Genomic DNA, 14,696 nt, shown 5'->3' on the forward strand with positions numbered 1-14,696 from the left:
AATGGCATCAAAGATGGGAATACATAAATACATTCAAATTACCGTTTTATTTCAATACATTCTACAGTCTCCCATCAAGACAACATCATCTACAACAGAGTTCCTAAGTATGTGGCCAAATGCAAGTTTCAACCCCTCAACTTTATAAGTCCTGTAGCCTCCTGTCAACATACTCTATCAACATACAGTCCCAAGGATTGCTCAAACTAAGAGTTCAAAGCCCACTCTTAAAAGACCATCCGTATTCGCTTTGGGGAATCCTCTTGTAGCAGTTACACAAACTGATATCATACCACTCAGATTACACATGTTCAACGCTCCTCCCCAAGGGTTTCGGGTTTCACAATTCTTTATTTTGTCAGGCATTAGTCGGCCTTAAAAAAAACTCTTTCTGGGGAGACAACCAGGGGGCGCCGGGATGTATTGACGCATCTCCGTCGGGCGACCTTACCCCCTGGTGCACCTTGCGGTTTGATTCCGGCTTCTCTAGCCCATCATTTGCCGAAGATACGGCCCAGTGGAGAAGGAGGCGGAGCACCAGAGCTACTCGACGGGTGCCGCCCCGGCTGGAGTAGCTTGTCAGCGCAGTGTGTGTGCGGCCTGCCAGCCGCGCCCAGCGTCCGGCATGGGGCTCCCCCCCCCGTCCTCCCGGCGGGCGGTCCAGCAGGCCTAGGAGGACTAGCTGCAAAGAGGACGGGGCAGCCCAGGAGGAGAGCGGACGAGCCCACCTGCCGTGCAGGGAAGTGCGGCGGTATCCGTGACAAGCAGGTGAGCGGCCGCGTAGACATGTAGTGCGGCTGGCATAGGAGTGCCCCCGCCTTCTTCTGGACTGGGACGCGGGAATCCGGGCCTAGGGCGGGAGGAACCCGCCTCAGTCACTTGTTCCTCCTGTGCCTACCCGCAGGAATTGGGGGCGTGCGCCGTGGCGGCCATTAAACGGGTGGGGGCCTTCCCTCACCCTGGTTCGTGGATCCCCCTCCCCTACTCAGCACAATTGGTGGGTCACAAGACGGCTGCACCCCCGCCGTGGGGCATCAACTGGTGCCTATTTGGCCCTCGGGCATGGGGGCCCCTGGTGTGGTTGCAGCTACACGCCCCAGGGGACCCGCGTTAGGCACGCACCGTGGTTGGAGACCAGTGGGACAAAGCACGCATAAGAGGGCGGAGCGCCAGCATGGCTGGCTGGAGGAGCTGCAGCAACAAGACCCAGCATCCACTGGCCCAGTGTTTTGCGGGCCTGGCCGGAGCAGAGGGGAGGTGTTTGGGCGTCATGCTCAATACAGTGTTGGAGGGTTTTGGTGCCTGCGCTGGGCCCATAGGCAGTTTGATGAACCTCCAGCATTGCAATACACACACGGAGCGTGAAGGAGGGGCAGCGTGATAGTACCAGAGCAGAGCGCCCTGTACACCTGTTATGGCTGGAGGACCGCTCCTCCCATCCTGATCCCCGTTCGGAAAGTTGCTTGGGGCCCCTCAGCAAGCGTCCACCCTCCTCATAGCGCACCCCCACGAGACAGCCTCCAGTGGTTCAAAGCAGCAGTTCGGCCCCCCGGGGGCCCTTTCGGTTGGGCCTCTCTTTGCCCCACTCAGCCTCCACCAAAGGGGCCTGAGCTGGGCATTGGGGAGCCGGGAACCTCCATGAGTTGGGCGGAGTCCCTACAGAAATTCCGCCAGGCATCTCCTTGTTCACCCCCTTACCTCACCATGATGGCTACCTTGCACCTAGACTCTGTGGAGGCTAACTCTGTCACCATGTGTATGGCTGCCCTTTTGGAGGAAATCCAGGACTTCAGGGCAGACATAGCAGTGCGACTGGACACGCTGTATAAAAAAAGTCGACACCATTGATGATCGGGTTCAGGCTTTGGAAGCCAACACAGCTTCAGTGAATGTCCTTGAAACTCAGTTTCATATGGGCCTGGCGGAATTGGAAAGGAGAGAATAAAAGTGTTCCCTGAAAATAGGGAGTGCTGATGCAACCTGCGCTTCCTAGGCTTTCCGGAGCGAGAGGGCGAAACGCAAATGGACCTTGTCAAGGCTGTCAACGCTGTGGTTAGCTCTCTCTTTGAGGAGGCCAACACCAATGAGCTTACCATTGACAGGGCGCATAGAGCCAGCGCTTTCAATAGAGGTCCCGGATCAGTCCTGGTTTGCATTCACTGCTTCTCGGAGAAGAATAACATTTTGGAGCTGGCGTGGAGTAGGGGCCCAGTCGAGTGGGAAGGCGGCAAATCTCGATCTACCAGGACCTGTCGGCATTCACCTTGGCCAGATGACGGCTTTGCTAACCCCTGACAAAAATACTTCAAGCTAAAGGCGTTCGGTATAGGTGGGGATATCCCTTTTGCTTGTCTTTTGAACTTGAGGGCTTCAAATATGCTTGTGTCACGGAGGATGATATCCAAACGGTTTCTCAGGAACTCCTGTGGGAGCTAAGCAAGTATCCTGCCGTAGCAAGCCGAGAGCGAGCCCCGTCCGGCCCTCATAGCTCCAAGTCAGCCACTGAAAGACATTAGGTCCGAGGGCACAGGAAGTTTAGGAGGATCGCCCCAGCATCACCGAACTCTCCCAACACCTGAGGCATTTATAGGGGAATTCGGTTGTTGCTTTGTAGTCAGAGGGAGGCCTGATCTATTTGTTTCCGCCTAAGAGAGGCTGGAGGGCTTAGTGTGATGGGCTTTGTTTACACATTTTTTTGTTGCACTGTATTTGTGTTTGCTCAATGTTGCATATTGTTCCTGGGGGTCTCTAATTGTTATAGCAGATGTGTTCGCGGGCTCGGAGGAGGGGGACGCTGGTGGCCTGGCTCTGAGGTGAGTTGGCGTCGCGTAGTCTCCAGCCGTTCAGGGGATGGTGGGGGGTGGCTAAGACCGCTTGAGTCAAGTTTTGGGAGCGTTCTTTTCTGTTTATCAGGCCTCGAAGGAGGCATGGGCTTTACGGGTTCTTTCTGGAACGAGGGTGGTGCACGGAAGCAAAATAGGGGAAAGGTTACAACGGACTCCTTTCGGTGGAGCCACGAGCTGCTTGCTCCTTTTCGATGGATGACACACTTTTTTCGCTGACAGTGGTGTCGCTAAATGTGCTGGGCCTCAACACCCCTAATAAAAAGGTCACTGATGGTGAGGGAATTCACCAGGCTCCGACTTCATTTTTTATTTTTGCAGGAAACACACTGGGTTAAAGAGAAAGGGCCTAAGCTCAAGGCTTGAGCCATTCAGCATGTGTTCACCTCCCCCTATATATCGAAGAAAAGAGGGGTTGCCCTCCTGGTCTCGCCCGATGCTCACTTCACACCCCGCACTCATAAAACCGATCCAGAAGGGCGGTATGTCATGATCAAGGGAGATCTGAGAGGCAACTATTCACCCTAGTGTGCATATATGCCACAAATGAGGCACAGGATCTCTTCTGGGAGGATATGAAGGAGAAGGTCATAGCTTTTGCAGAAGGGAACCTATTGGTGGGAGGAGACTTTAACATGGTCCGTTGCCCCGAGAAGGATAGGAAATCTCTCAACCCGACTTCAGACTCGCCCCTCCAGAAAAGGTTGGCATCGACATTTCATAGGGTTAATGGGGAACTGGGCTTACTAGATTCACATATTCCAAAACAGGGCTGTGATCCATGCGTCACCTTTTTTTCAAAGACACATACAACGCTCTCTAGAATCGACTACATCCTGTTAGACCCTTCACTCCGGGAACAGGTGCTTGATTCTGGAGTTGAAGTGGTTCCGACCACGACTTGGTTAAGATCAGGTTGGGCATCCCACCCCCCCCCAGGGTCCCGATGGCAGTGTAACAGCCTTTTGCTGCAGGACAGTGAACTGAGGCAAACGCTCCTGGCCGCCATAAAGGACTATTTTGCCATTAATGATAATGGGGAAGTGGGCGTCATGGGGGTCTGAGACACTTTCAAAGCTACCATTAGAGGCACTCTCATGGAGATGGGCTTGAGGAGAAAAAGGGAAAGGGGCCATGAGGAAAAGAAATTGAGGGAGAAGATTACTGCTATTCAACCTGGGGGGAAATTAAAGACACAAATGTTCCCGGGCAAGTGGGAGGAACTACAACAGCTCAATCGAAGCTAGCTACCCTCCTTTTAGGCCCAACGGAAAGGAAGTTAGCCTTCTTAAAGCAGAAATATATGGAGAAAGGAGAAAAATCAGATAGGATACTAGCATGGAGGCTTAGGGAAGACCGGATCAGCATAAGAGTGAAGTCTCTTCGCTCTTCCAGAGGGGAGAATATTCTTGGAGATGACTCTATAGCAGACCAATTCAGGCAGTATTATGAACGCTTATACTCCTCGGAATACTCTGGGGACAGCACAATAGTTGATTGGTTTCTAGACTATTTGCCTATTCCCCGTCTACCCCCGACAAGGCTGACCCCTTGAAGCTCCCCATCACCCCGCAGGAAGTAGTGGATACAATCTCCTCTCTAAAGAGTGGTACAGCTACGGGAGACAATGGTTTCACAGTGCGTTTCTATAAGACTTTCCGCTCCACACTGACCCTGTTCATGACCAAAATATATGACGCTGACCTGGAAACGTGAGCCCTCCCGCTGTCCATGATGTCCACCCTTATTGTGGTTCTTCCTAAGGAGGGGAAAGACCCCTCTCAATGTCAGTCATACCGCCCTAATTCCCTCCTCAATACGGACGTTAAACTCCTGGCCAAGCTCTTGGCCAATAGGCTGGCGAAACATCTTCCGTCCCTGGTACATGGAGGCCAAGTTGGCTTCATTCCCAGTCAGCAGGGCTCAGACAATGTGAGGAAAACGCTGAACCTCATGCACAAGGCCAGGAGGCAGAACCTGGATGGTTACCTTCTTTTGCTGGACTCAGAAAAGGCCTTTGACCGTGACGAATGGCCTTACATGGGCAAGGTGCTCCAAAAAATGGGATTGGGCGAGAGGTTCTGTGGTTGGGTCTCGGCTTTATAAAATGGTCCCATGGCTATGGTCTTGGTTAATGGATGCACATCAACAGCCTTTTATCTTTCCAGAGGCATCCGCCAAGGGTGTCCCCTGTCCCCCCTTTTGTATGCGCTGGCGATAGAGCCTCTCGCTAGTGCGAACAGGGCGGACAGTGGGATCTCTGGAGTTCAGTGTGGTGAATGCGAATTTAAATTGTCATTGTTCGCGGACGACATACTAGTTTACCTGTCTTATCTCCCGGAATCGCTTCCCCGGTTGCTTGACCTCATTGGCTTCTTTGGCTCATTCTCGGGGCTTAAAGTTAATGTAACCAAGTCTTGTATAATGCTGATGGGTCTCAGGGATTTTGAAATCGGAGGTAGAACCGAGGTACAGGGAATTAGAGTTGAATGGGAAGCCACCCCCTACCTGGGCCGTGTATTCAAACTTAACTTCCCCTCGCTCTTGGCAAAAAATCAGCAATGACCTTATACGCTGGATGACCCTCACCCTTTCGTGTTTTGGGTTCATGACCGCAGTCAAAATGAATGTTCTGCCTTGGGTCCTTTATCTTTTCGCAACCCTTCCCACCCTCGTCCCGGAGTCCTTCTTCGAGGTGCTACAGTCCCGACTCCTCTGCTTTATCTGGAATGGCAAAAGGGCGAAAATTACATTTTCTACCTTGACCCTGCCTAGGACCCATGGAGGCTTCGACCTCCCAGACTTTAGATTATATTATAAGGCAGCACAAATACGTGTGATGCTAGAGCACATGAGGTATCAAATGGGAACCTATTGGACCTTTCTGAAAGACACCCATTCACATCCGAAAAAAACTAGAGACCTCCTATGGGCTCCCCCTGCCCCCAAACTCCTCCCCGTGGGTCTCGAGTCTCAACCGACCCTGGCTGTCTTGTGGGAGTCCTGGAGGCCAAATAAGGAAAACAAGCGGCTTGCTTCTTAGCCACCCACTTTTCGTCTTTATGGGGTCCCCCGTTTGACCTTGGCACCAGAGGCTTCCGAGACACTCGATCGTGGTCGGATGATGGGTTAGAGAGGGCAGCACAACTTTTCTGCGAGGGCGTTTTTATTGAATATGACCAGCTTATTGAGGCAATGGGAGATAAGCCCCCCACACTTTTCGAATATATCTTCACCTGAAAGGGATACTCACCAATCCCAAGTGGCTTGCCGAACTGATTCGCACCCTTACCCCTTTTTAGAGAGTCTTGGTGGAATCCAGCTCTAGGAAGGGCTCCCTTTCCAGAATATATAACGCTCTTAATACGGCAAACCTAGAGGGCAGACAGCCATTCAAAAGAATATGGGAGGAAAGGTTGGGAATATCTCTGGTGGAGCCAACGTGGAGGGAGGTCTTAAAGTCAATCTTTCAGGGGCTTTGTACACCTCCGCTAGGGAACATAGTTTTAAAATGCTTAATTCCTGGCATCACCCCCCCCCCCGCTGTCCTGTTTAGAATGTTTGAGGGTGTCCCCCCCGACATGCCCCAGATTGTGCTCGCAGCGGGGTACTTGGTATCACATGTGGTGGGAATGCCCTATCATTAGTGTGTACTGGTCCGAACTGCTCAGCTGGATCAAGAACATTGTAGGTATGGGTCCGTCCCTCAATACCCTGGAGATGCTCCTGGATACGCCTATACCCGAAACTGATCAGTCTGCTTTCCCCAAAGTTGTGGCAATGTTGAGAGCGGGGAGACTTGCCCTTGCCCAAAAGTGGAAGGGTGCATCCACTCCCTCTAAGGCGGAATGGCTCAGCAAGCTGTGGGCAATGTTTACGTATAAAAAACTGACTGCAATTACCAACAATGCTATGTCCTTTGTGCAGGGTTGGATGGGGGTTCTGAATGAACAATGTGAAGTGATGAGACTCTAGCCTTGAGGAGCGGAGGGAGTTTTTGTGTTTTCTCTTGCATGATCATTCACCTGATTTGAACTTGTTGCCCCTTATCCTGGATATGGGTCTGGACCCCATGATGTCAGCTACTGAGAACTGTTCAGCCTAGTGTTTTGATTTTATTATTTTTCCCGTTGCTTCGTGTGTCCGCTGCCCAAAGGGGCCTGGTAAACTTACGTGCGGGAGGGAGGGGGACAGGGGAGTGAGTTAATTCTGACATGTTTTCTCTTGTGATTGTATTGGAAAGTAATGGCCAGGGCTTCATGGTTTTGCTGTTATATTTAGAACTGTTCAATAAAAACAAAGTTTAAAAAAAAAACTCTTTCTGTGCTTTCTCTGTCCCTTTGTATCCTCAGTGGTTCCTAGACCTTGATTAATTCTGTTCATGGGACCAGTCCCTCCTGAACATTGGCTCTCCCAGGGTTCGATGCCCTTTGGGTGGACTGGCCGAAACTCTGCAGGGGGATAATCTTCAGGTTAATACTGTGTAAATACTCACACCTGCGTGTGCACACACACACACCTTTGCTAAATGTATTCACAGTCATGTATGTGGCCTTGTCAAGGTGCTTGCATACATTTTACTAATCCATTTCTTGCTGGGTTCAATTTTGGTGCATATGCTATAAAGTATGTTTTATTGTATTCGTTAATCGTGGTTGTTACTATTGGTTTCAGTGTGAAGTCACTTACTGTTTGTGAACTTTGTAGTTATTCTTTTCTCTCCTACACCTGTGCCCAGAGAGTAAGTATTCATTCTTTTACCTCTTTCTTTCAGCGAGTATCTGGCTGTGTTTAAGAAGACTGTGTCTGTTCATGAGGTTTTTCTGCAGCGACTGTCTTCACATCCTGTCCTCAGCAAAGATCCTAACTTCCAGATTTTCCTAGAGTATGACCAGGATGTAAGGTGTTTTCCTATTTTTCACATTGCTTATTTCTTCTGGTTTCTTTCAGGATTCCTATTTTTGGCATTGAGATTTCAGTTCATTTCTGTGCTTCAAATTGCTGTCTAGGACTAGTCTCATAGATTTGGGGTTTATCTTGGGATCTATGAGTCAGAGGAGATTATGTCATGGGCACCTGCACTCTTAACGTGCCATCCAATTGTTAAGCGTATGACAAATTAACTTTTGCAGTTGTAAACCTGATTGAACATTTTTACTTGTGACCTGCATGCAAGAATTGAATGCAACTTGCAACATACATCATATTTTGCAGTATGGGTTCCTATTTTCAGGATGCTTGTATATCATTTCATCCTGATCACCCCAGATTATGGCAATTCATTTCTAGGCCCCTTAACACTTTGTTGTAATGGTTGCTCAGCCTAATTCTAGTTGGATCCTATTAGAGTTGGAAAAAGACACGCCTAAAGTTTGGTTCAGAATTGTATTCTCGATTGAAGCCTGTCTGTGTCTGTGTGTGAGAGTACGTGTGTGTGTAAAGTGTGTACATCTAGCTACCAATCTTGCTTTTGAGTTTAGGATTATGCTACTTTTTTGAATCTGGTGACTTCATGTATCTTTCATTAAATCCTATCCTGAGGTAATCGAAATATGGAACGTTGTCCATGCAAAATCCTTCCAAAGTGGTTTGCTGTCTGTTGTCTCCCCCTCAACCCACCATACATGACAAAACATTTTGTTTTTTGCTAATTAATGTCAAAACCTTTTTCTAAGGATTTCCTGAAAATGGATGGGGAGAGTTGTTTTATTAGGACACTAGGTATCTTATTAATTAATACGGCATCCTCTGCAAACAATATGTTCACGACTACGTGTTTAGGAAATGGGTATCCTTTGTAAGAGAAGTTATTTTAAAATCCTTGATGCAGAGGCAGAATAAGACTGGGACCAAGGTGCATCCGTGCCTCCCACCTTTTTCTACTATTAAGGGGGTCCACAGTAACCTGTTCCCCCTCCACCCTTGCCCCACCGAGCCCTTTATGTGACTGTGGCTGAATTGTTCCTGTATAATAGCATAATCACCTGAAGTATCTAAGCTGATCTATGTAGGTTGATCAATGTAGCCTATAGTAAATTCCTTGATACTGCATAAAATGCAGTTTGTAGGTTCACAAAGGCAAAGTAAGTTCTATTTTCTGAGAGTCGCCTATTTTTCAATTTGAAGCTGCTCTGTAAAAGCAAGGAAAAATATTGAGGCTGTTTACCCCAAAAGGAAATACACCAAACACGGGCTTATGAAGATTCACAGATCTTTATTCTATAACTGTACAGTTTACAAAGAAACAAAGTATCAGATAGCTATCTGGCCCTCAGTACATCTCAGCGAATAGCAGCCCTTTCGGTGTGAGAAGTGCGAGGTACTGGACGTCTGGACAGTTGCATCTTTTATACATTTTCCAATCGTAATGTCCAGCCCCTCTACAAGTTAATAAGTCTTGGTCTAGGGTTCGTGCCGAGTTCACTTCTAGTTTGTCCAACTATATGCATGTGGATTATTTTCAGTTTGTACATCAACAAGTCACAATGGCAACATTGTATCTTCGGATTGAACATTAAGCCTTAGTACATGTCCTATACAATGTAGTTCAACAAATGTCCACGTTCAGTATTTAAACCGCATTGTATTTGACGTGTCCGCGGATCGGACTTGTTGGCGCAGGTAATCCTCTGTCTACAAGTTAAGCGTAGGACAAGGTCTCTTAACTCGATCCACACATTCGGCAAACTGACAGTTTAGACATTAACTTATGTGCAAAGGTCAGGACGGCTAAGTTACAAGCGGGATACACTGTCCACCATTTTAGAACAGAATTACCTTGAAATGGAAATCAAAATGGCAGATGGACCTAAAAATGGCAGCTGAGTCGTCTAAGATCGGAACTTTGTAACACAGATTTCTTCCCAGAGCGACTGGGCTTAGGCCAATATCTACAATAAAGGAGGCAATATAAAATCTAATGTATAGTTGCACCTCCACCCCAGTAGCTCCATAAAGATACAAAGTAATGTGCACAGACACATGTGGCATTTTCAGTTTTTTGTACAAGGACTGAGGGCAAATACATCCTTAGTTCTACTTGTGTCCTTCTGCCTGGTGTACTTTAAAGTTTTTTGCAATCTTTCTTGCATACAGCAAGCCCCCCCGACAGTCCTGTTTTATTTTACTATGTACTCATCCAGGGTTAGCCATACTGCTCGCATTTAACTCATGGAGAGAACTGTGTCACATAAAATGGGTCTGGGAGGGGTTGGGAAGGAGTTGTATGTAGAGTGAATCACCAGACGAGCCAAGCACTGGTCTGAGGCCCCTTGTCTTCACAACTCCACTGTACCCTTTGACGAGTCATGGGATCTGGTAATTTCTCCCAGGGGCAGCCCTTCCCTGTGAGGCTAGGGAGGTGAGGCCGCTACCGGATGTTCCACCTAGCGGTGGTACACAGCGGTAGGACCTCACAGGGAGAAACTGCCCCTATGAGGACAAGGACTCCCGGATCATGACTCGGCTCCCTAACCCCATGGCCCTTGAGACACCTCTTAAGAACATTAGGGTTTGTTGTGAAATACTACTTCCCTTCCTTCAGTAATGTCCAACATCACACCCAGGCCTCCAGATAAGGTGCGTACAGGCCTTTTTACGCATTAAAATCTTGTAAATACGACAGCTTTATTATTTTCCTGTGTACATTTACACACGAGTTTAGAGTAGAAGGCAGTGCAAAGGTCAGGTTACTTGACAGAAGCCAGAACGCTTTCAACATTTAAATATATACAGGAGAGATCAAATGGCCAAACATTAGAGAAATAAGGAAAGATGTATTCTGTCACAATGCAGAAAGCTGCCGCATAGTAATGATTTCCATACGTCCGCTGGATGTCACATACATTTTACTCTCTTGCAAAGGAGAAAAGTCATTTTTACTCTCTTGAAATCACATTTACGCTCAAAGTTTAAAAATAGGGAGTAAAATACTCCCACCTCAAAATCTTATCTGGAGCACTGATCACACCTCATCTCAGTGTTGAAGAGAAGAAGATTGAATGAATAATGCAGATTGCTCAATATTCAAACCCAGACAGTACTGAGATGAAGAAGCAGCTCCAAGGAGCCATACAAAACTCCTCTTTAAGAATGGTAGAAAGTACTGGGAAGAGGGGGGCCTCGTGGAGGCCTGAAGAATACATAATAGAATCAAAGATGGCATTCCAGTGTTCTGCTGGGGAGGTCACCACTCCAAGATACAAAAATCAAAGACGAAGCAAGGAAAGAGAAAGGTAGGTGCACAGCCTGGCCAGTGCGGTAAATTCGAACCGGGGAAAACGGGAAGAAATAGTCAGTAGCACTTTGGACCCCTGCATCACGGAATCCGCAGAAGAAGGTCCAGATGGGAGCTGCAGGAAAGAGGATATTGGCACAACTGCAGGACGTGGACCTGGTGGATCAAGAACAGCGCTGACACTGCAGAGCATCAGAACGGAAAACGGAGCCGCTGCGAGACACGAGAGGAAGAAGAAGCCAGTCATGGGAGCTGCGGACAAGGTCCAGAACCCCAGGAAGAACCAGTGACGTGTCCCGCTGAAAGTACAGGTAACTGAAAGCACGGGGGACCCGGTAGGGGACTGGAACCAGTTGCAGGCAGCCTCTTAAGTGATCTTCATCACCATGTTGACAATCCAAAAACCTTGAATCAGAGTGGGTTAAAAAGTAATTAGCTTTGTCACAGTGGGAAAAGGAGAACCACTGAGCACTAGAGAAGGTTCTGGAACCCAAAAGCAGATACCAAGAGCATTCAAGGAAATCCTCCTCATCACAGTGGGAAAGATACAACTACTGACTTAGAGTCTAGGGTCTGGGAACCCAACAAGATTTGGGACTTTGCTAACAACAAACCAGAGTGGCAAAGTAAGCATCAAAGGAACTGTGCCAAACCATACCAGGGAAAGGGAGTCATTCTCCTGGTACCATACTAGGAGTTGTGATTAAGACGCCAGGGGAAAGGGAGTCCTTTCCCCTGGCCTTGTTGTGAGCTGTACCAAGCAATCCAAGCAATACCACAAGAAGGGAGATATTCTCCAGGTACCAAACTAGGAGTTGTGCTGGAGACGCCGGGGGGGGGAAGGGAGTCATTCCCCCTGGCTTTATTAGTAACTGTATAGAGCAACACCAGGAGATGGGCGTCATTCTCCTGAAGGCAAACATTGTATAAGGGGTATCCAGTGAAAGTGTTGCAAACAGAAATATGGTAGTCAAAAAATCATGTTGAAAATACCTCTGCAGTGAAAAAGTCACCAAGTAAAAATGAGTCAATAAATGTTGCTGAAAAGGAGCCAAAAATGCAGCGGTGCTAGTGTTTAGTGGGCTTGTGATTGCCTGGTTAGGGTTAAGGTAGGGATTATGATAAAGCTAGGGCTAATAGAATAATAATTTTGCGTAAAGTGTTAAAGCAAGCGATAAGGAGGATGGAGAGGTCTGGTGATGTTGGTGTAGGATAAGCGTTTGGATAGACCTAGTTATTAGTGCAGTGTTCAGTAAGAATTAGGGTAATAATAACTTGTCATTTATATAGCGGTTTTATCAAAACGCTTTACATATATTTTCTATAAAATTATCACCCAATCCAAATTGGTACTAAATATTTTGACCTCGGGTGAATGAAAGACTGTGTCGACCGTGCCGTGATTCAAAGGTGCGACCTACAGATTACAAAAAGATTTCAGCAGCAGCAATTGTTTAACATGATGAGCTTTCCTACCGGCTAAGGGGATGTTTTAAAGTTGTGAAAGTGTGGTTAGGGAAGGCTAGGATTGGAGCAAGGGTTTGGTTTAGGGAAAGGGCTATGGAATTATTTGTGAGCTTGTGATGGGGGTTGGAGTTAGGTTTACTGTTAATTTTCTATTTATTTGGTGTTCTGTATTGAGTGAAAAGCAGATGAAATACTTTAGCGCACTGAAGGGTTGGTGTTAGGGGCTTTGGCTGGAATATGGGTTTAAATAGAGGTAGGGTAAGGTTTAGGAATGAAGTTAGGGTGATTGTGGCGGTTTCATTAGTGGTTTGAGTCATTGTTAGGGTTACAAACTTGTTCTTTTATGCATTTTAAAATAGCTTTTCTGCCGACCGTATCACTGGCAACATTTTCACTCTTTAATTTGCTTGTATTGAATGACAAAAAAAATGTAAACCACTTTTTTTGCGGACTATTTCTTTACATGACTACATTTTCCTGCCAACATTTTCACATAGAACTGTGTAAGGGTTGTGTAAAACCCACAAGCCAGGGCAAGGGTGGCATTTCCCCTGCCATTTTCATTACAGAAGAACATTCTTTTGGATGCTATCCAGGCAACAGCATTCTCCTGAAAGAGGAACTATCTGTTGTAATAGCATGATGTATAGAGGCATGCTGTGACACAGGATGGTGGAATTTATTTTGACGGACCTTCTGACAGACCCTTTATTATTAGTTTCGAGGGCAAGGAAACCGCTCATAGAGATGGGGATATATAGGTTGTATATACATATACACTAATAAGTCATTAATCAAAACCATGCCACCTTTGTGTCAGCTTCCTTCTTCGACACCCTAACCAACCCCAAAGGAGGTTTGTAGATTTGGAGGGCTATCAGAAGTCTAGACACACAACATTACATTCAGATGGGAATTTGGAAAGGTGAAGCCTACTTAGTTATGTGCTCTAAGCCACCCACTAAACATAGAACAAGGTGTTCAAGGGCCTTAGGTCTACTCTGGTCCTAGCACAGACCCTGTAATATACTGTTGTTTGCTGTGGTGTATTTCTCCTATGAAAGCATACTATATTGAGTCATAAGCCGGGAGATTAGCTCAGGGGCATTGCATTTTTTTCAAAGCAAGACAACGCAGAACAACACAGGTTCAAATCCTGATCCCGCGCTTGGAGACTGGTCTCCAATATTAAGCGCGATTATAAGATATTAATTTAATTAATTGTTCAGAAACAGCCAGATGTCGGCATGCTGGCGAAATATATAAAAAAAGTGTAAGGAGTGCCTATCTTCCTAAGCAAATGTGACTGAGGCAGATCACCCAAGTTCCTCGATATCTTTGTTCCCAGTCGTGCATTTCCATTTTCTATCATTCTTTACTGCCAATGTGCAAGATTTGTCCTTTCTTTTAAACTGTGACTGCCCTTCTGTTTCCCCGGTTCTAATTCAAAGGCTACAACTCAACAGTCCCATCCTTTGGAAATTATAGAAGGATTGGGCCTTTGCCCTATTTCCCATCTATGTATCGAAACCACTGCACAATGTTCTTAACATTGTTAGCGACTTATCTGATTCTGGCATACAAGAATCGTTGTGCTTTCTGCCTCTTTGTTGTATCACTTTTACCGTGGGGTAGACACTCTTACTGTTGTCACACTATACAGAATGATAATTCTGATGATAGATTAGACCTGCAAAATTGAATTTGCTTTGTTTTAGTAGCCTATGTTTAGATTGCATAAGAATTTATAATACACTTTGCACCACGCGCTAGTCTACTATGAGTACTTAAGAAAGTATTAGTATTATAGATACTAGCAAAAATATTAGTGAAACAGATCAAAAGGGTACCTTAACTTCTCTTTACTTGTTTTTGTCCACACAACTCTTTTCTGTAGACGTTTTAGTTACATATCACACAATGTGTCAGTTGCAAGTTGCCCCCATAGTGTAGCCGAGGATTTCTTCTAATCAATATACCTAAATTGTTGAAAGTACGAACAACCAGAATGGTTGATTGAACAAAAGATAGGATGCCAAACGAAGACCAATGATGACAGTAGTAGACTGGAATGGTAAGCGCCGGTACCGGAACAATGGTAGGCTAGTGGAGCAACTGCAAGGAATGCAAGGATTAGTACAAGCAATCCA

The 14,696-nt window shown here is 46.7% G+C and overlaps 1 protein-coding gene across 1 annotated transcript in view; it reads left to right on the forward strand.

Moving 5' to 3' along the window:
• SNX5 (sorting nexin 5) overlaps positions 1 to 14,696 on the forward strand; it is a 361,295-nt gene that overhangs the window by 183,553 nt on the left and 163,046 nt on the right. The window contains exon 5 of the mRNA XM_069607548.1: positions 7,618 to 7,741. Within this exon, the coding sequence (XP_069463649.1) occupies positions 7,618 to 7,741 (124 nt within the window). The remainder of the gene's footprint in view (positions 1 to 7,617; positions 7,742 to 14,696) is intronic.

Source organism: Ambystoma mexicanum, chromosome 4q (genome assembly GCF_040938575.1).
Source record: "Ambystoma mexicanum isolate Mex_15411 chromosome 4q, UKY_AmexF1_1, whole genome shotgun sequence".
NCBI classification, from domain to species: Eukaryota; Metazoa; Chordata; class Amphibia; order Caudata; family Ambystomatidae; genus Ambystoma; species Ambystoma mexicanum.